This window comes from Amphibalanus amphitrite, unplaced genomic scaffold (genome assembly GCF_019059575.1).
Source record: "Amphibalanus amphitrite isolate SeventyFive unplaced genomic scaffold, NRLGWU_Aamphi_draft 000134F_arrow, whole genome shotgun sequence".
Lineage (NCBI taxonomy): Eukaryota > Metazoa > Arthropoda > Thecostraca > Balanomorpha > Balanidae > Amphibalanus > Amphibalanus amphitrite.
Window position 1 is genome coordinate 95,562 of NW_024881629.1, and position 22,488 is coordinate 118,049.

Here is a 22,488-nt window from a genome sequence, read left to right on the forward strand (position 1 = left end):
ATTCATTTCCTAGATCTTTCGACATACAATGCTGAAATACTTACGTTCACAAAGGTGATCGATCAGAGTGCATTGCAACACTTTGATGGTGCCTAGTTATGTTGCGTGCTGCAAATGCAGAGGTCACGAAAATAGATGCGTAGGAAGGCTTGAGATTGCTCACCAAGCAACAGGTTTCAAACCAGTTTCCTGAAATCGGGGAGCGAAAGCCTCACGCTGCACTGTGAGTTACAGTGAGGGGTTGTGGAGGATGGTCTTTATAGGTGAGAGCTGAGGAACAGCCGCAGCCAGTTGAAACTGGCAAAATGAGGAGTAATGCGGACTGTCTTGAGCTATGTGGGCACGGTTAACTCAAGCTTTTAATTTTCAAGACTTCCCGAAATTTCCTGATCAGGCTGTGGAGGTCAATGCCCGCACAGCAAGCTACACTGAAAATAAATTCACACCCGCTCCTGGTGTTTACACCTTTTTAGGAAATGTTTACACCCCACCGTTTTTGAGCACCTGCACCGGTGTAGTTTCAACACCAAGCTTTGGTGTAAGCATACACTGCATCCTGGTGTAACACCAGGCACATACACTGGCGTATGGCGTTAAATCACTGTAAGTACACCAGCTTGTGGTGCTACACGACGTCTTTACACCATAAAAAGGTGCTACACCATTAATTTGCACCTTCTTTACGGGTACAAAACAAATACCTTTACACCAATGTGTGGTGTTAGCAGCCAATTGGGTACACCCCCTTCCGGTGTTGTGAAGGAGATACACCTGTGTTTGGTGTAGCTGCAGCTCGATGAATTAGTATATATATATATATATATATATATATATATATATATATATATATATATATATATATATATATATATACGTGTGCATGCGTCTGTGTGAACATGTGACAAATCCATATGCGTATACTGTGGCTTGCCTAGACCCCATACAAAGCAAAGCATTCCTTAAATAAAGACAATTTATTTTGTAACGTCCGAGACGAGCAATAAACAAATGTTATTAACAAAAATTCCGGCAACTGTGAGTGGCGCTTTCTCAAGTGCACGGGTGGTCACCGGACTCTGCTGACAACATACCAGACCAGACACCAGATATGGGGGGAGGGCGGTCGCCAGACTGACACCAGTCTTCACAGCCCGGTGACTGTCCCACCCAGATCCAGTCAGGTGACAGGCGGTCACCGAATCGGGCGGTCACGAGACTCGATGGACACAAGAGGACAAAGACAAACAAAGCAATGTTCTTTTCTAAACAATCTTGGTATGATAACCAAGGCACTATGGTAAAGAGACTCCGCGCCGCCTGGAGCCCTAACTCACAAGTCACAATGAACAGGAAAGCAGGCTCATGAACTCAACTGAACGTCATCTTTTTATCACCTACTTATTTGGAGCAGTCAGCCTACTCCAGGCAGCTCGGAGCTTCTTTGGCATGGAGCCTATCTCATCCGCCCTCAGCACATGAACGTTCATGAGGGTGGCCGTGCACTGGCATGCCGTGAATGTCATTTTCTGTGAGAGGACGGAGAAAACGATTCCCCACAGGAGCAGTTTGTCCTGGCTGCTTAGCCCGTTCGTCTTCACGACCTCCGTTTTTTCCACACACAGGTTCTCGCCCACAATACAAGGCCACGCCTCCATGTTTGTTGGGAACACTGCGTCGTCCTCACCCAGCAGCGACAGCAGAGCTGACACAGTATCATCTGCAAGGGAAATGCACTGACTTAGATTGCGCTCCGCAAAAATCGCATTGCACCTACTTAGTATCGAGGATTCAGCATACCAGGCAGCGATTCACTGGCGGTCCCAGGGGGGGGCCACGGGGGCCATGGCCCCCCCTTTGGTGCTGAAAGGTGGGGCCATACTATCTTTTGGCCCCACCTTTCAGATCGAACAAAAGTCCTAGAAAAGCTTTTCGTATGTTTCATTTTCTTTCTTGCGCCATCAAAGGACGTAAATTTCACTCATGAGTGGGCTCAGTTTCGCATTCTGTCAATTTGGCGGTCAGCGTCGCTGGCACTGGTTCACGAGTATGGCCGGATCTTATATGGAATATCAGCGTGGGTTTACTTGAGGCTCTCGTAGGCCCAACAATGGCTGGCATGAGACCCTCTTCGGCAGTGGTGGGTGGGCCCTGCTAAAGGAGATTGGCTCTAAGACACTAAAGTAAGACCTCATGGGTTGGTGCTGTGTACCTCAGAAGCCCGGTGGTGACGCCGTATGCCGGCTTGGTTTCTTAAGGATTAGCGTGGGAACTCCGGGGCCTGCATAGAGTTTGCATGAGCTAGTATGTAATCTCAGAGGCATGTGTGTAATGTGTACACAGTGGCGGTCGCGGGGGGGGGGGGCATCAGGGCCATGCCCCCCAAAGGTCAATAAAGGGGGCCATCATATAATTTGCCCCCCCCCCTCAAACAACCAATGGGCCCCCATATAGGTGTATGGGGCCCTGGCAATTATTCGATCGTCACGAGGCTAAAAAAACCCACGCCCAGCTATTAATATAGCTCCCACACCGGTCTTTGAGCGTCCTACACTGACCTCTGAGGGAACTTCAGTGGCGGTCAAGCGCCCACGTTGGCCGCTAAGAGCCTACATCAACCTCTGAGACCCCACATCTGGCCTATGAGGGCCCCTAACCGGCCTCAGGGGTCCCAACCGGCGTCTGAGGATCTCACACCGGTCTCTGGTGGCCTTATTTCTGTCTGTGGTGTCCCAAGACGAACCTTTAGGTGCCAATGAGGGCCCCGCACTGGCTGCTGAAGACCCGACGCCGGCCTTTAAGGGCCTGCATTGGCCTCTGAGGAGGGCCCATCTTGGCCTTTGAGGGCCCTCTGCTGGCCTCTGGGGTCCAACGACGGCTCATGCCGGTCTTTTAGGGCCCCACGCTGACCTCTGAGGGCCCATGTTGGCCTGTAATGACCCACATTAGCCTCTGAGAGCCCAACTCGGTCACTGATTGTCTCAAACTACTGGCCTTTGTAGTTTGCAGGCCCTGTACTGGTCTCTGAGGGCCCTAAACTGGCCTCTATGTGAAAACATACATGGGTGGGTTTCTGAAGATCACAGGGCTCACGCAGTCTCCGGCACAGCCTTACGTTGGTCCTGATCGAGATCACTTTACGTCCTGATGGTCCGGCGCAGATTCCCTCATATTTCGACGTCGGGACCCCATGAGCCGGTGTGGGTCCTGGGGCTGGCAGAGACTGATGAAGTCCTTAGGGCTCAGGGCCAGTCTTTTTAGCAGTAAGACTAGGCAGGTTGAGTGAGCCCCAATAGAGCCGTTGCGAAGCCCCGCAGGAGTCGCGCGCGGCCCTCAGATGCCAATTTTGAAAGCTCGGAACCTGTGGGGGGTCTCCAGAGGTCGGTGTACCTACTCTCTCCCGCCGCCACACAACTAAGTAGGTATGTTACCTATATGGGTAGGTAAATGTCATAGTCTGAAAATGCTCTCTGGGTTTCACATGCTTGTTCAAAGCAAGAGGTATCTGTACTTTTCCGAATTGTTTTATAGTGGTAAGGTCATGAATCCGCGTGCCTGACCTTCCAGTATACCTATGCTACACCGATCCGTCGTCATGGTGCAGTGGGCCGACCGGTGGAAGCACCGTGGGACGGGAAATGGAACTGGTGATTTTGCCTTAACCCTCGCCCTGGCAGGGGGTCGATGCGACCCCCCCCCCCCTAAGGTTTTTCGAAGATAGCGTAAAAACGGCAGCGCGCAGCGCCGCCAAATTTGGCACAGCCTATGGGGCAACCTTTTTACATATGACCTGTAAATTTCAGGTCCGGGTGACCTTGGGTCAGGTCACCAGGTCAGAAAAACCGGTACAAGGTCATGGTCAAATTTCAATTTTCTGTTTGCACCTGTCCAACTCACAGTTCTTGACTGATTTCCTTCAAACTTTCAGGGTGTGCTAAGTTCACCGAGTTGTATAACATATAGTTCGGGTTTTTTGAGGTCACTGACCTGAGGTCAGTGAGAGGTCATTACGTCATAATGTTAAGCCTATGGGAAAATACTAAATTCGGAAAATACTGGAGATATCCGCTTCTTTCTATCACTTTTGTGCTTTGAAACCACAGTACTTAACAGCAGGTCACTTGGTGCTTCTTTGTTTGGTGTACTTATCCATGGGTCAGGTCAAATGAGGTCAACCGAGGTCAAATGACGTTTTTGCCAATAACTTGGCACATATTGAAGCTAGAGCTTACAAAATGGTGTCATTGTGTTCCTTGTGATCAGCCGAATCGAATGATATGCGATATGATGCAATTTGGTTAAGTTGAACTTCATTAATTAATTAAAGTTCACTTAAAATTTAAGAAAAACTTTAAGTACACTTAAGCAAGCTAAAAAGTATACCATTCGACGCGCCTTGACGTGCTGAGTTCACTGGTGCTTTTTTTTTGCTCTATCTTAAATAGATCAAAAGTTATAAGCGAAAAACTTTTGACATGTTTTTAGCGAAATTTTTACATTTATAACCCCCAAAACCCCCCTAAATATTGACCTAGAGCAACCAAATTTGCACAGGGGCGAGAACTCCAGGGGGCCCACCTACCTACCAAATTTGGTGTTTCTAGGTGCCATAGGAGCCAATCGCGAGGGGGGTCGCATCGACCCCCCCCCCCCCCCTGCCAGGCCGTGTTATGAAAAATGCCCTGCCAGGGCGAGGGTTAAATTGAGCTTAAAGATTTCACGCAAGAATCAGATGGATGAAGCATAAGTAATGCCAACTGCGCGGCACCTCGTGGACGTAAAAAAATAGCCGATCACCCCCCCCCCCCCCCCCCCCCTCCCGGTGACGGATAAATGTTATGTCCCGCGAGTGTGACTTTGGCCCCCCCTTTTGCTAGCGGCTGCGACCGCCAGTGCAGCGATTCCAGAATTCTGACTTAAAACAATATAACATCAATTCAGCACAGCAATTAACGAAGTAATCAGACACTAACTTAATATCACAAAATCATTCCTGTGATGATCCCGCGGCAGGCTCCATCTTCATCTCACACCACCTCCAGTCTCCACACAGCCCCGCATCACTCGACTCAAACTGAAGCGCGAATCAACACGCCGCCGTTCATTTGAATTTACGCATGTGCACGCGCAGCCGCTCGCGCTGGCCGGCGGCCGGCTGACCTTGAATCCAAGGCCATATCCGATCCATGGTAACGGTGCTAGTAACACCGTTTAGAGACCAATGAAGTGGGAGCTACACCATTGTGTGGCGTATGCGATATAACGTCTCTGTCACGGGGTGTTGACACCAAATTGTGGTGATATTTATCCGTAGTGTCGGTTGGTCTGAGGTGGCATTGGTGTTAATTGTCGGTGTTGATTTTGAACACCGAGTAATTGCACCATTCTTCGGCGTTACACTCCACAGTTACACAGTTGAGTTGTGTTACACCCTACCAAAACGCCTCTCATTGGTGCTTATTTTCGTGTCACCGGCACGCGAGTGTTAATTTATTTTCAGTGTATGTTTAGCCCGGTCTTAATCTATCCACAAATGGCTTATCTGAAATATGTGAATAATGATGCATAAGCATAAGCACGTTCTATTTAGCATGCCATTCAACTTATTCAGTGGTTATTGCCCACGTAAGCTGCACATTTTGGCTTCATGCATGTTAGCTCATGTGAGGAGCGATCACGTTTGTGGGCGGATCTATACGAGCTCGGTGACTGGCAGATACAGCTGCCGTGGGCGGTGCGGTGGCGGCCCTCCCAACCCTTCAGCGCTGCCCTGTCATCTCCATTGAGCGTCGCGTCCGGTAGTCGGCGCCGGGCTGGGCAGAACCGACCGTGAAATACGGCCCGCGGAGAGGGGCGCGCCCGTGGACGGTGGGCGGAACGTCCGCGCGGCGCGAGCTGGGCGGACTGCAGAGGGGCGGACCGGGCGGACGGTGCACGGGTCACGGCCGGCGGTGACCCCGCTGCCACCGGCCACCGCCACCAGCTGCCGGAGTCCAGTAGCAGCTCTGACACACATTCCCGCCGGGCTAACCCCATTTCGGCAGCGCGCCGACCGGCGACCGGCGCCGCTGGTTGCGTGCAGACCCACTCAGGGCCGTTCACACATGGCAGTGTGGCCAACTCGTGACCGCAGCGCGACCTCGACTGACCCGTGACCTCCTGGGAGCCGGCGGCGCCGCGGTGGCAGTCTGCACGGGCGCGGTCGGTGCGCTGTTGCGACACTCGTGCCACACACCGTGCCGCCACCCACGGCACTGGTGACCGGGGTAACACCGCCCTAGTACGGGTGTCACAGCGCCAGCGGCCTCAGTCTCAGACAGCGGCCGGCTCCCTTGCCTTGGTCGGCCTCAGCCGGCAGTATACCGCCGCCCACTGCACCACGCGTCGGCCCGGGGGCTGGCCAAGGCTGGAGGTAACTGGCAGTCTTGGTGGACCACCCGATGGTGCCGCCACAACACTGCATAATGGCGACCGGGCCCTGAACGGCAGCCACCTGGGAGCCATCGGCAGTTACGGTCGCTTTGTATTAGACCAAGGAACGTAAATACTCTTACTGTTTTTGTCTTTAAGTGTCATCCAATCCACAATAACAGCGTCCAAATGTGTTATCTCGCGACGACTTGCTGAGCAATATCGAGGTCAGTTATGATAACTAGAACGTCAATGTTTACATATAATTGTACGGTGCGCTTATACATTATACCTTCTGCCAGTTATCGGAAAGTGAATTTCGGCCAGTATATTGCCAAGTCTTTCTCTAGTCACCTGACAAACCTGCGTTCACGGCGCACGGCTCACTCCCGGGTCCTGCAGTGTGACCAGGCTGAGCCACTCAGTGGCCCCGGTCGGCCTGCGGGCCACTCGGAACCGACAGAGGTCACGGGTGACGAGGACGGTCGGAGGCCGGAAGGAGTGACCTCAGAGCACGCGGCGTTTGTGGTGTGAACCGGGGGCGGAGGAGGAAGCCCGCTCGATAGCCGCCCGCGGGTATCGCGCCGATGACCTCAGCGCAGGAACCGGCGACCGCCGCCCCCGGCCGGGGGACTGTGTACCGGAACAGGGGTGTTCCGGAACAGCTTTGTTCGGGAACAGTTGTAGAGCGACGGACTTGGTCTTCTCTCCGTGGGAGCACAGCGACCAACCACCCGTCGGAGCCATCCTAGTCGACGGGGAAAACGCGGACTTGATTTCAATACGGGTTTGAGGAAATGTACACTGGGAAGCGGACAAGTTGCGTCATCAACTGGGACGCTCAGGGATGTGCTCTGTTGCAGACGCTGTGGTGATGTGCTGTTGCGTCTTGGCGCACTCCTTTTCCGGTATAGTGTGACCGGCTTTGGTAGTGAGATTTTTAACGGTACCTCATGTTAGGTATACGGCATCTGCAACCTTCCTGTGCAGACTATGATGAGGGTTTTGTAAATGAAATCTAGGGAAGTAAACAGGGTATTGTAACGGTGTTCTATATACCCTGATTGTAACGAGTCTCTTGATCAGATGAAAATTTAACACTATTCAGTGAACTGAAGTAATTGTTATTACTTAATTGTACAAAATTGTAATTATAATTACATAATTGTATACGTTTATAAACATAAAGCATTTCCATTATATCGATGGAAAAATGTTTTAATTGAAAATATATGAATAAGAATGAAGACATGCAACAGTAAAAAAGCTACCTCCGAACTGTTCCCCTTTTCCGAGATTCCAATGATTCCATCACACATGCAGTCAATGAATCGATCAATCCACAATTTGAAGGGCCAACCGACCGAAGAAATTTCACACCTCGTACATTTTAGTAAGAACACGTCCTTCGGATTTTGTTATGAGTGATCCAAACCAGCCCTGTTATTTTTCTTTAGAACTACTTCAGCACAGTTCCCACGGGGTGGTTGTGGTCACGTTAATTCCAGAAAATTAGACTGCGGCATCTGGCTCTCGGTGGTTATGGCCTTCACCGTGGGTCTCTAACATTCTCGATCATATATGCATACTATAAAATATACAATGTATTTGGTTTCTCATTTTCATTTTCAGGTGAAACTAGCCCCATCAGAAAGTTTTTATTTAAGGGTCTTAAAGTAATTTGCAATATAAACCACCTCTGAGACAACAAGAAAGTTTTCTCTTGTAACTCTTACGCGGTGATTGAAAGTTTCCAGTGATGCAGTTTTCAGTAGCTTATGATAAGGACTAATTTGTCATCGTTCATCACTCAACGCAACTTTCAGGCTTCAGCGTTCTTCATTTTTATGAGAAGCCGAATGATTGCTACATATAAAAGCCTGCTGCGCTGGGTCCAGTTTAAACCAGTGCAGATATTCAGATACGAGAGCTGCTTCAGTGTTTGGCTTGGTAACAGTAGGAGCCGCCTGTAGCAATGTAACCCGTTTCCACCCAAACATTCTAGTGGTTATCTTGTCGATCACACTTATCGAATGTGTATTACATCAACTCGAGAGCTAATGGACTGTTGTAGATTAATTATGATCCTGCAGCTGTCCAACGAAGCAAACTTCTGGAAATAGAACCGATGAAATGTTAATGCTTCTGACAAAGGTGTCTTTCCTCACTGACTGAGAGAAACTCTTGTTCCATCGTGCAACGCTCACTACATCCTTCTTGTAATTCAATTCTTACCATCAATCAAGTCGTTATCTTGTCATTATTTTGCACGTTAACCAGGCATGTCAGCATGGTTCATTATGCAGTGAGCGGTGCACGACAGGCGTCGATCCGGGACCAAACCACCAGCGCAAGGCTAAGCCGGGAGCACTTCTCACCCGGCGGCCCAGCTATCCCATACTGCCACCTTTAAACCTCTCTATCACACATAAATCCCGGACCATCACTTACCCAAGGCGGCCTAATGCGGCGGCCGACTGTGAATTGCCGGGCCGATAGGTGACGACAGGCGCGCTCCGACCGCAGTGTTCCCAGACCCATCACTGTCCATTAGTCCCCCGGCTCGGCAGAGGGCCATTATCTCACCGTCGAGAGAGAACGAGCTCGCGGCGTTCGTCGGTGACGTTTTGTGAGCGGCTCGGGGGTCGCGACCCGGGGCGGGCCGCCGGACGGGGCACGGACGGGGCACCCTCCCACTGCGCGGCAGAATCTCTCCGGCTTTGTCTCGGTGGAGGGCCGGCCGGGCACGGGTCGACACAGAGCAGGAACAGCGGCGACGCGCACTTTCGCTCTTACCTGGGCCGCTCTCCTCTCTCTGAAACGGCTCGGCAGCATGGTTCACGGGACGTTGTTTACCCATGCTGTTTTGTGTGTGCTGTTGAACCCTACCAATGTTGATGATTTGAGAAAAGTGTTGTGTTTTAGTCAGGGCAAAACACAAGTATTGTGCCGTAAAAAAATAGTGCTCACTCTAAGTGTTCACTCGTACAAGAGATATGTGAAAGAATCATACTTTTTAAGTTTAATAAGAAAGTGAAGTGAGCCTACATAAAGCCATACTACCCCTCTCCCGCGTAACGTACGCATCTCTTTGTCAAAAGAAGCATCATAATAACAGACTTGACTGTGCCTTCGAAGTCGACGCAACAAAGACTCACACGACGCTTTACCTTTACATCCGGCTATGCACTTGGGTCGTTAGAACCAGCATCGTGTGTTCGTGGACCACAATTTTGCCCTCAGTCGGCCGCTGTCAGGAGCCGCCAACCGCAGAACAGGCCGGATGGAAAGATGTCGAACCGTAGTGCGTTGAAGCACTCTGAGGAATTTCCTGTGGTATCACTCTGTGAGGCGGGGCTGTTTCGGTGACCTCGACCCCTGACCACCCGGTGGGAAAGTTGTTTGCGTCCTGTCGAGATCCAGTACGCTCCATCGCAATGACGGTTATTTAACGATCGGCGCCGCCCACTGCAGGTCGGGCTCATTTGATCAGATTAAAGGCGATTGTTTCGGCCGGGGCCCTAATCAACCTCGTTTAGCTGGCCTCTTTGACGCAGAATGAGAGCTGCCCTCACCTTCAATGGAAACTTATGAGACAGGCAGTGTTTCATGAGGTGTTTTGGTTTGAGAATAAACACTGCTGCATGGTATGTCGGGACTCCACAGCATAGGCATTTACTCGTCAGAATAGCTCAGTCATAGATAACATGAACTACCATGGTAGTTCATGTGATCTATGGCTCAGTTGTTCTCATAAAATGCTCGTACATACTTCGTCTGAAATGCATTTTAGCAGTATTTTGATATTGGTACCCTTGTATACTTATACTCATCCTACCATTCATGATATCACCGAAATATTCGTTCAATACAAGTTAATGATATCGAAGTTATTACTTGCGTAAAGCACCAAAAATTAACATGTGTCGAGATCAAGCTGCATTGGTTTGTGAAAATGTGTCTGATATTTCCGAAAAATGTCCGTTATGCGATCCTCCATACTGGCATTCCCCAGTGACGGACACGGCTGACCGGTGGCCGTGTGTGTCGTGTTATTGTGAGGCGGCTACAAATGCGCATTATGAGCGCGAGCGGATGTTCACGGAGGTGGAAATTCACACGGCACAATGGCTTTTTCCTCATCACTGAATCCGTCAAAATCGCTGACCGCGGCGGGCACCGCTGCCAATCACAGAGTGACGCCGACGAACGCCTGTTACGACAGCGGGCTGTTTCCCTCGAGTGAATCTTCCCGTAGGTAGGTAACTCACCCGAAAACGGTCGTGAATAGATGATGAGATGATTAGTGTCTATTAAGTTATGTCACCATAAGCGTTCCCTGCCATTGGTTTTTACTGCCAATAGCTCTGTTCATCATGCCGCAAAGATAAAGCGTTCGGTGACTGCAACGCTTGGAGTGTTATATCACCAAGCGGAGAAGACTGCAACGCCTCGAGGCTTATATCGGTGGAGACTGCAACGCTTCGAGTGCTATATCACCAATGGGTGGAGACTGCAACGCGGAAGCGATGCGTATCAGCAGCGACGGGCGGACGATGGCAGATGAATAGATGCGAACACTCACGGGGGACTTTTAATTTGCTTGTTATCTGTTTTTCATCCTTTCTCTAATCTATGTAAAGATATGAAAATTCGGAAACTGAACATTCAGTCCTATTTTTGTCATCTTGGTGTCGGTGTTATGTCTTGACTAATGAGTGATCGAATGTATTATAGCTAGGATGTGCATTTCATCTCTTAAAATTATTCATATGATTTGAATCCTTCTACTTAAGAACTTATTCTAATCGAATAAATATGAACGAGTCAAGCACGATTATGGTCGTCAATCACCACCAGCTGCAAAACACAAATGCGGCGCGAAACACAAGCTACAAAACCTTTGATTGGGGATATACTCGTAACTCTCGAGGTGTTGCAGTCTCTACCGTTTGGTGATATAACCCTTCTGGCGTTGCAGTCTCCACCTTTTCAAAGGCAGTACTCTCAAGGCGCTGTAGTCGCCGTCCTTTGAGAAGGATCCCACCGCGTCAGTAGTGGGTGGCACCGTTCAAACCGACGTTAGAAGACTGCCGACTCCACCGCAGTCCATGCCGGATATCGGTGACTGCCGCCTCCACCGTTCCGGTCCGCTATCCGTGTTACCTGCAGTGCGCCGCCCGCTGGTTGTTGGTGAGGCGATCCCGGCGAGGGAGACGATCCCGGCGCGGTGCGCCGCTCTATGGGCCCGTTCAATCCCACTTCCGTCGCGCGGCGGCGCGCGGCGCGGCTAACTGCGCCGTTTTTGTTTGCGGCGCGTCGGGCTCGGGCGGCGCGCCAGCTGTCTGTGGCGACGGTGGCGGCGCGGGAAGCCGCCCAGCACCTGACACAGCCCCTCTCACGGCCGGTACCGGCTCTGCCCGCGTCGCCGCCGTCCTAACTGTGACAGTCATCAGCACCGCCACCGCGCCGGTACTGTCAAAAATAACACTAATTCCGTCTATGACACCGCAATGGTACTGAGTTGTTTTTACTTCAGCGCCACGCGCACACCTACATGCATGCACGCATACGGACGCACTCGCTGTTACCTTTACCAGTACCTACCAACAACCATGACAGATACCGCTAAATTGGGAGCACAAACAACTCCAAAGAGTGAAAAAAAGCAATCTGTTGTGTTGTTAACTGTACCACGCCATTCCAGTGTGGAGGGTCATAGAGACACGCGCTGTTGTCACGATGATGATACTCGGCCAGCAGGCACCGTTGTCGAGGAAACGTCATGTCCTGGCTGGTTGGCGCTCCTAAGGGCGCGTTACGTTCGGGCACGTGCCACTTGAGTCACGAAATGTCTTATCACGGCTGGAGTCCTGTACTTTTGGTCCGGACGCCGCGGTGTACGATGATTAACGGTGGTGTGTGACAATGCAGCACGGGTGCTCCGATATACACATTAATATCTGTTGTCAGCGACGGCAATAATCACTGCCAGTTGGACGGTGCCCAGTTCTGTGTAACTAATAGAGATACTGTGGCATTCAGTAGGTACTTGCTTGGCCAATATCTGTATTTCTTTCCAACAATGACGCGCTCTGAAGTCGATCGCTTTTTTTAGATATGCAAAACCCCTCAAACGGAGGCCATTGGCGTGGGTGTGATTTTGCTGACTGCAGTGTAGAGGTCAGCGTAATGTGCAGTGCTGGATGGGTCTGCGACTCGGGGTCAGCTTTGGTGTTGACTGTGGCTTAAGCTTAGATGAGTTATCTGCTGTGGCTGAAACTTGGAGTGATATTGTGGCCGTGTGTCTGAGTAAGGTTAGGTGTTGGTTGTGGTTGACCCTGTTACTCTGGGATAAGATGAAGTGTTTCTGTGGCTCTGGCTGTGCGACGTCGCCTCCGGCCATTAATGGTGTCGGCGCGGGGCCTTGACGGGCTGCCGTAAGACGGCGGTAACAATGGACAGTGACAGGTCAGGTCAGTCGACCACAAAACGCGTCTTACTCTCCACTCCTCTGTGACACAATTGGCGTGACAAGCTCTGTAATGGCTCCTTGGCGTGTCATTGTGTACAACCGGCGCGTTGACGGTTCACTGGACCAGCTTCTGTGCCTTTCACTAGGCGTCTGTTCCATTACTTTAGTTAAACTCCTAAGTTCTGCAATTACGAAGGTACTTCGACCTCGGAATTGTTTGGAATCAGATATTTGCTGATGCTATTCATTTATGTTTCATCAGGCTTTAAAAAGAATAAGGAAGCATACAGTGTATGGAATCAGAAATATCGTTGTGTACTCATATGCATTGTTCGTGAATGAATAACACTTTTCATCTTTCATTCATAGATTTGAGCTTTCTCATAAAATTACTTTCATAACGGAAACGCCAGGATTTTGTAATATGTGCGGTTTTCTTTAGTGGTAAGGGGGTAGGAAATTTTCTGAATACTCGGCCACGTAATTAGGTAAACGTCACAGGCAGCGCTGAGTGCGTGACGGCCGGGGGAGCACAGCTGGTGACGGGTCTAATTATCTCAGGAGGTGGGGTAACGTCGTGTCAACACCCCCACTTCCCACCATCAAACAGCCATCGAAATGGACCGCGCACGCTGCTTACCGCAAAACGCAGTGGTAATGGGAGTTCGATCGTGTGTTGCGCAAATGCTCGTTTGGCTTCTCAAGTACGCAAGTAATGAATGCAAGGTTTAAAATACTTGTAAGTCAAACTCTGCAACGGTTTTTGTGCCGTGCGTGATCTACGTCCATTTCCATTGATATTCATTCTCGAATGTTAAGCTCCATAGCTCCTTTTCTGTTTCCATGAGATGAACCGTCTCATTGCGGCTGCTCTAGAATCCGACAGGATTTTCGAGTCGGCTGCCCCGCCAAGTATAGTAGGCATGCCAGATGATTTACCACATGGAGCTGTCGTCCTTCACATATGGATCCAGTCCGGGTCAAACGTTCCGTGCCAGCTGATCTGCCACGAGCTACTGCGAGGATGGCATCGCGATGGCGTGGTGGGCTAGGTCAGCTGATGTGTGTCAGCGCTCTGTCCCAGACCAGACTTGTCCATTCTTAGGACCGGTCTGGGTCAGCCGTTCCGCCCTACCGACCTCAGGTTTTCAGTTTTCTCGAGGGCCATCCGTCCGCTGTAGTTGGGCGCATTAATCAGAGCGATCCATAGAGACTTTTGAGCCTTGAGCGGAACAATGAAGGCCGCAAAAAACAATGGTCTCGAAGCTTTGGTCTAATGTTATTTGGATTCTGATACATTTGAGGCGGTATTCTAAGAATGAATGAGGAGCACATTCAGAAGTTAGAGGAGAGATGCCAAATTGTATTATCTACGTGGTATCGGAATTATGCATTTTTTACATTTTGAACATGTTGACCAAGTGCACGTTGCGGGTAGAGAATCTTCTTTACTTCTATTACTTTTTCTGTACATTCTACAACTTACATTTTGCTTAATTACCAGTAAAACGCCTTTTGGGCGAAGAACGAGCGAGCGAGATAGTGAGCCCTGCACGTGCGGAAGGGCGAGAGGGTGCTTCCAACAGGCTTGCGCAAAGCACCCTTCTAACTGGTCGCTAGCGGTGTGCCAAATTTGAACGCAATCGGCCCAGCCGTTCCTGAGATCTCGAAGCGGCATTCTGCACGTGCGCACGTGCAAACGGGGTTCAAAATGACTTTTGCACGGCACCCTACTAATTGGTCCCCAACCGTGTACCAAATTTGAGCGCAATCGACCCAGCCGTTCTCGAGATCTGGAAGCGCCCCCTGCACGTGCGCACGTGCAGTAGCACCCTAACCGCAACACATGGGAATGCATTGCCTGGTGGGTGCCTACCTGTATGCCAAGTTTCAGCGAAATCGCCCCAGTAATTACCGAGTTACTGAAATGGGAACAAATTTGGCACCTCTTATTTTTTGTATTTTGCACGTGCACTGGGGGTGACCCACATGCATCGAGAGTATCCTACTTTGGGTAGAAGGGATGCTGCTACCCTACAAAAATTACCGCAAGTCAATCGCCCAAGCGGCTGCTGAGATATGAGCCTCTCAAAATCACTATTTTTGCAGAACAGCTTGAACACCCTTGACTTTTCACGTGGCACGTGCCACGACGGTCACTGAGATGTATCAAAAGTAGTCAATTACGGGGTAGAAGGGATGGGGCTACCCAACAAAAAAGACCGCAGGCCAATCGGTCCAGCGGTTGCTGAGATATAAGCCCCTCAAAAGCGTTACAGGCCGGGCCGGGCCGGGCCGCTCATACTGAGATTTTTCCGTTATATTGAAAAGACTCACTTCGCTCGCTGCGCTCGCTCGCTCGTAATAAGCACCGAAACATAATACCTATATCATAGGGCCATCCATAGAACCTTGGTCGCGTTTATTTCTTGCCTGCTAGTTACCGCGCTCTGTGAACATAGCCTGTCGTCGATCTCTGCGGTGTCACACCTCTTGACCTGAACCCACATTTATGACCCAAGACTACAGAAAGGAATGCAAGGGTGTTTATGAATAGCATCACCCACTTGTGAGGGCAGCATGGGTCACGGCTTCTTTCAACATGTTGGTTTAGCAACTCAACATGTTGACGTTCACAACACTCGCAACATTCGTGACGTTCATTTGACGAATCAATGTACTCTCAACCCTCCTTGTTTATTGACAAATGGAATTCTGAAATTAATGAATTTTATGCGAGACAGTTGCAGCAAAATTGTCGTTGTGCAAACACGCCCCTTCCGGTTGTTACACAGAGCGGTTTTCCTGACATTTACCGATGGTATGGGTCTGCAGAAATGTTCACTGTGACCGCTACCCCTTTGGCGTCATGCTACTCCCACGGTAATGACAAGAGTTTTGTGCTGGATACATCTGTCAACTTCCCAACTTCCTCGTGAATGTTCTCATCGTAACGGTTTTGTTCTCTTATTGTTCTCTGTTGGCTTCGTCAAAAGTCAATCGTCGCATTGACCTTCTGGCAGCTGACCTTTAGCGGATGACATGAGCCGACCTCTGACAGATCTCTGTTTGGTTGGCAGGTGGCGATGCGTCTGTTCCGCCGGCGGGGGTCCGACTCGGCCCCCCAGCTGGTCAGCCTGGCACCCCTGCAGCGGGACGAGGGCGGCGACCCGGAGGACCCGGCCGCGCCGCCGCTGCTCCGACCCTCGGCCGACTTCCTGTCTGCTGACGAACAGCTGCGGAAAGGTGAGGTTACTCATTATCTTTTATAATCAAAACAAGTAAAGCCATTAGGATGTCGCAGTAACTTGATTGATCAAATCCTTGAAATATTATTGAATTATGGTACCATGGTCATCTCGTGTTCCTGAAATCCGGCTGCAAAGGTCAACCGGGAGTTATCCTGCCACGCGCCGCTCCCACGTTCTTCAATTGACCGTCGTGCTCCCTGCACCTGTTCATTCAGAATGCATGGCGTCTCATGGCCGCCAATAAAGCCAACCACTCTTATTTCCACCTGAGTTCCGTCTCAGTGCATGACCTCAGCCCTCCGAGCCATCTGCAAATTGACTGTAAAACCGCGTACCCGCCCAGTGTAGCCCGGCGGCTGCGGCGGCCCGGCTGACGACTGTGGCGGCACCGCCCAGTGCTGCTCCTACCGCAGTCGTAGGCGCTATAGCGCTGTCGTAAACACGGTATGTGTACGATTATCGGCCATTGACTGAGATCAGCGCGGCTAGGCGCGACTCCCGATCAGTGCCGTCCGTCCATGTCCGGCCGCCTCGGGCACGTCTAGCGCAGCATGCTAATGATTGCGACGGGCGGCGGCCGTCTATGAGCCGCCCCTCAGCGGGCGATGACCGTGGGGCGGGGGCAGCGGGGAGGGGGAGGGAGAGGGGAAGCTGGACACAGCTGTTCGGCCCATCGGCTGACGGTCCAGCCGGCGTCATTAGATCCTCTGGTTTGGACAGGTGATTGGTTCTGATTGCGCCGAACTGACTGACGATGGTGGGTGCGGAACAAAAGGTAATCGACCGCACGGGTTTGTGTTGATGTTTGCGCCGCCCGTGCAGCAGAATTGCGTGGGTGATTGCCCACGTGCAATTGCACGGTCATTGCTGGTGTGATTGAAGGTTTGTTTTCTGATCCGGACGTCCGTCTAAATTGAACTGTGTTTGTCGGCTTGTTCGCCTGACAGACTGCTGAGCGAATCGCTGAATATGTAGTTCTCAACGAACCAAACAGCATCGTAACAGAATTCCAATACTCGTAAATGTGGTCATAAGAATTATCGTCTGGCACGTTGAGCTAAAGAAAGATATACAATTAAATGTGCGATTAGATATCGCTGCACCTGGCAATTCTAATTGGTTCCAAAACCCGATTAGGAACTCAAGCTCATTGGTCTGATCCGGATAAATCAACCACAGATGCCTTCTTCCCCAAAACCTTCTAATGAGGCGAATGCCATTAACTTGCAGGCGCTCTGCTCTGGATCCCACGCACTTCAGCATGTCAAGGAAACTGAGCCGGATTTTGCCCAAAGTCAAACAGCCATGGGGCCTAACAAAGGGCCGACCCAATGAAGGACACCTTAAAAAGTCGTCAGACGTCATCAACCACGCAGTGTTAGATAGCCAGGAAAGGCTCGCCTGGCTCGTATCATCCCACGCGCGGTGTGTACTCATGGCTCACAGGTCCGGTTTGGTCTAGCGACCGGGTCACTGAAGGCAGTCGAAAGTAGCCACACTTATCAGGTGCAAATGGGGCTCACAAGGGTTGAGTGAATGGACTTGGGGTGTGGTGGTTACGACGCGATGACATGACGATTGTACTAATTGCCTCTGCTAGAAAGGTATAATTAACTAATACACGCGTCATTATTGTCGCAAAAACTTTGACGAAGGGACAGACAAGTGCGAAGTCAACGTGACAATGAAATATGACTCAGTGATTGGTAATATAATCTGCTTGTGCGTGCATATAAGCGGATAGTGTGCAGTGGCACTTGTAAAAACGAGGTGTAAGTGTTATATTTACAGCTTACGCTGCATTATTGTTTTGTGATTTTATACCTAAGAAGCTAAGCAGGGATGGCATTATATAAGCAATGTTGACATGTGATCATGTCACGCCAGAAGCCCGCCTCATGCCGCGCTGCCCGCATTTCTAACCATGCTCTCGTTCTTTCCAGAGTCGTCGACATGGGGCCGCCGGGTGGGCCGTCGTCTCTCTCGTCTGACCCGGTCGGGTAGCAGTGAACAAATCAGCGGCTCAAGCAGCTCGGGACGACGACGTTGGCGCGTCTCCGACTCGTCCAGTCGCGACCCCGACACCCACAGTCTGCGCTCGGAGAGGCGAGTCCGGCTGGATCGAGTCGAGAGCATCCGCAACCTGTTCCGTCTGCCGGTGATCCCCCGGCGCGCCGCCGCTCACGGGGGTCATGGAGGTCAGGGGTTCAGGGAGAGACGCGGCTCGGACGCCGGTCTGCCTCCGGAGCCAGCAGAGACACCCAGACAGTCGAGGCCGGTCAAACGCAGCGTCAGTCTCTACAAGAGCGCCTCCACCAGTCAGCTGAATGTCACCCCGCCCACCATCAAGGACCTGAAGAAGCAGTCGTCTAGAACGCAGAACGCCGCCTGGAATCAGCCTGCCTACCTGCCAACAAAGACTATGAGTTGTGAGAACATGGTGGACGTTGGCGAAAAGCGGGTAACGGGCTCCGAGAGAACTTCCAGACGAGGAGCAGGGGAGTCGGCGGGAGAAGGAGGCGGTCCCGCTGCGCGGAAAGGGAGGATGACTATCGGTGACATCAGGTCCCGCAGTCACGAGGGCGTCCTGGGTGGTTCCCGAGGACGACGGCTACCTCAGGCGCACGAGATTAACAAAACAACGCCAGCCGGGAGCCGAACGCAGAGTCCTGAGAAGGCTCCAGCTGTGCCGCCTTCACCCTCTCCAAGCAACTCTCGGATCGAGAAATCCACGAAGATACCAGACGTCCCTAATGTGATAAAGACGGGGCCCCGAAAGTTGCCGCTGAACCATGCTTGCTCGAACGAGAGTGGATATGACAGCGATGGCACGAGACGTGGCGAGGAGTCACCCTCTGGTAGCACCCGGGGGATCAACGCTAGGCGCTCCTCAGGAGAAGAGAGTCCCAGTGGATCCACCAAGAGCTTCGGTGATGTCAGTTCAAGTTCACTCGAAGCGACGCGATTGGGCACTTCATCTTCGGATGATGAGTTCAACAAGCCGCAGGGAGCCCGCCCTAAAACCTACAACAGCTCGCGAACTCAGGAGGATGAATCGCCCTTCGCTACCCAGGATAATGATACGATCCTGCGACAGCCGAAAGACAGGAAGGTGATGGATGTGAACGGTATTCAGATCAGCACCGAAAAGATTGTTGCTCAACGCAGATATATGCAGTACAAGAAACGTCCAACTAAGCCTCCAAGGAAGTCACTCGCGAAAGAAGAGAACAACGATCTCTCATCTCCGACATCCCGGCACTTAGATCATGGCTCTTATGAAGAGATCTTGTCAGAACCGGAGCTCATTCACTCTGCCAGGCATCCAGAGGTACCCCGTCGGAAGCGGAGTGTCGAGAACCCGCGGGAGCTGTACCACTTCCCTGGACTGCGTCCCGAGCGACGGGACTTTCCGGACTCTGGGAGACCGCCCCGCTACGCGCAGCCCCGCTCCCGCTCTGAGGGACACCCTCGCCAAGAAAGCTACCCACAGGAGCGGGTAAACAGCTACCATCACCCGAGACTGGAGAACTATCCACCCCAGCGTCTGGATGGGTTCCCAGTGCCTTTCGGACATCCGCCGGACCCAGGGGTGCCGAACCGTGGTCGGATCCGGATGGGGACCCGTGAGGCAGCACACGAGCCGGGCCGGCCGCCGGCCCGGCCCCGATCCACGGGTCACCTGGTAGCGGCCGGCGGCGGTCCGACCAGCCCGGCAGCGCTGCCCTCACTGCCGGCTGACTTTACCAACAAACAGTTCAAGATGCTGCGCGTCAAAAAGGCCGACGGGGACTCGTTAGGGATTTTCATAGCCACGAACAGCAGTCACGGTTACCTCATCGCCGAAATGGAGCCCAACGGCGCCATAGCCAGGCAAGTGTCCCCAGTCCCTAGCTTCTCGGCCTTGTATGGCAGCCTGGCGATTACAAAATAATAATAAAAACAAGCGGCGTTGAAAGTCTACAGCTTATAAATCCGTTGCAATGACAAGACCGTTGTGTGTTGTTTTGCCCAAATAATGTACCAGTAAAACGCCTTTTGGGCGAAGAACGAGCGAGCGAGATAGTGAGCCCTGCACGTGCGGAAGGGCGAGAGGGTACTTCCAACGGGCTTGTGCAAAGCACCCTTCTAACCGGTCGCTAGCGGTGTGCCAAATTTGAACGCAATCGGCCCAGCCGTTCCTGAGATCTGGAAGCGGCATTCTGCACGTGCGCACGTGCAAACGGGGTCCAAAATGACTTTTGCACGGCACCCTACTAACCGGTCCCCAACCGTGTGCCAAATTTGAGCGCAATCGGCCCAGCCGTTCTCGAGATCTGGAAACACCCCCTGCACGCGCGCGCGTGCAGTAGCACCCTAACCGCAACACATGGGAATGCGTTGCCTGGCGGGTGCCTACCTGCATGCCAAATTTCAGCGCAATCGGCCAAGTAGTTACCAAGATATTGCAACAATTACAAAACTGACACCTCTTCGTTTTGCACGTGGCACGTGCATAAGGGGTCAGCAGCATCAGCAGCATTCAGCAAAATCGCCCCAGTAATTACCGAGTTACTGAAATGGGAACAAATTTGGCACCTCTTCTTTTTGTATTTTGCACGTGCAATTGGGGTCACTCACATAGATCAAGAGTATCCGACCTTTGGTAGAAGGGATGCAGCTACCCTATACAAATTACCGCAAGACAATCGCTCAAGCCGCTGCTGAGATATGGGCCTCTCAAAATCATTACTTTTACAAAACTGCTTGAACACCCTTGACTTTTCACGTGGGTGCCACGACGGTCACTGAGATGTATCAAAAGTAGTCAATTACGGGGTAGAAGGGATTGGGCTACCCAGCAAAAAAGACCGCAGGGCAATCGGTCCAGCGGTTGCTGAGATATAAGCCTCTCAAAAGCGTTACAGGCCGGCCCGGCCGGGCCTCTCATACTGATATTTTTCCGTTACATTGAAAAGACTTCGCTTCGCTCGCTGCGCTCGCTCGCTCGTAATAACTTGATTGCATCCGTCCTGTTACATGTGTTAGTCATTTTGTTCTTTCTGTAATAGCTCAAGAGGCTAAGAGGAACAAATATGCTTATGTTGTAACATTTGCAATCCTTTATATCTTACGTGATGCGTTTTGTGCTGGTCATGATACACTGAAGGTTACGAATCTCACTCATTCATTTAATTTACCTTGGTTCTCATGGAGGATGATAAGCTTTTATGGTGGAAACTAATTATTGTGCTCATTTCAGGGACGGCCGTTTCAAGGTGGGCGACGAGCTGGTGAACGTGAACGGACGCCGGCTGCGCGGCTGTGCCCTCGAGTCGGTGCTGGACGTGCTACAGGACCCGTCGCCCGAGCTGGACATTGTCATAGCGCGCGACTTCCACCCGGACCGGCTGCAGCCGGCCGCGCCGCCGGCCGGTCAGCACGTGGTGGTCATCTCTGTACCGGACACGAGCGGCGGCGGCGGCGGTGGCGGCGGCGCGTCCGGCTCTCGGGACGAGCTGCTCGACGAGCCGGACGACTCGCTCGAGTACCCGGCCACGGGCTCGGAGCCGTACGACGCCTCCGAAGCCGACGAGTACCGGCGGCCCGAGTCGGTGCTGTCGGCCGTCTCGGGCTACTCGGTGTCCAGCGCGCAGTCGGTGTCGTCGGTGCGCGAGCTGCTGCGCCGGCGGCACGAGCAGAGGGCTGGCACCCGATCGGCCAGCTCCAAAACCGGCCGGCGACCCAAGTCGCTTACCACTGCCCTCCTTACCGTCAAGTTCGAAAAGGGAGCCGGCAAGAAGAGTCTTGGGTTCAGTATTGTTGGAGGCAGGGACTCACCCAAGGGCAACATGGGAATCTTCGTGAAGACGGTGTTTCCCAATGGCCAGGCAGCAGAGGACAACCGGCTCAAAGAAGGTTTGTAATTGGTTTATGTTTAGTGGGCATCTCTGTAATAATCGTTGACAGTTCCCGACGGAGCACGCTATCATGGTCATGATGCAATAATTATCGTGAAGCCTTTCGTCATGCATAATTTTCGTTTTTTTATCCTTTCATGTTCAAATGTAAAAGTAAGCAGCAGTTTCCCTCCCTTAGCTTTGGGTCGAAAAACATACTTTTAGCTATCATATACCTGTGGGCATACAAGGTGTGCTCATTACTTACCACACTACACTACCTCCCTAAATGTGGAACAAATCGTCCGTAACCAAGATTTGCCAGTAACCAAGATTGCCTCACGATATGTCATCTCCCAAGGCCCTAAGTATGGGTTTCGCCTCAGCCGTGACACGTTAACAAGCATTGCCAGCCCCGGGGCGCAGCTCCTCGCCGACACACAGTAGTTGGCCAGTCAGCCAGCTGGTGGAGTGG

At 51.7% G+C, this 22,488-nt stretch overlaps 1 protein-coding gene across 1 annotated transcript in view; it reads left to right on the forward strand.

Annotated features, from left to right (window-relative positions):
- The window catches only part of LOC122382175, a 31,720-nt gene that overhangs the window by 1,025 nt on the left and 8,207 nt on the right, over positions 1-22,488 (forward strand). Inside the window, exons 2-4 of the mRNA XM_043367156.1 lie at positions 15,964-16,129; positions 18,078-20,007; positions 21,377-22,032. Coding sequence (XP_043223091.1) covers positions 15,970-16,129; positions 18,078-20,007; positions 21,377-22,032 — 2,746 coding nt within the window. The 5' untranslated portion in view covers positions 15,964-15,969. The remainder of the gene's footprint in view (positions 1-15,963; positions 16,130-18,077; positions 20,008-21,376; positions 22,033-22,488) is intronic.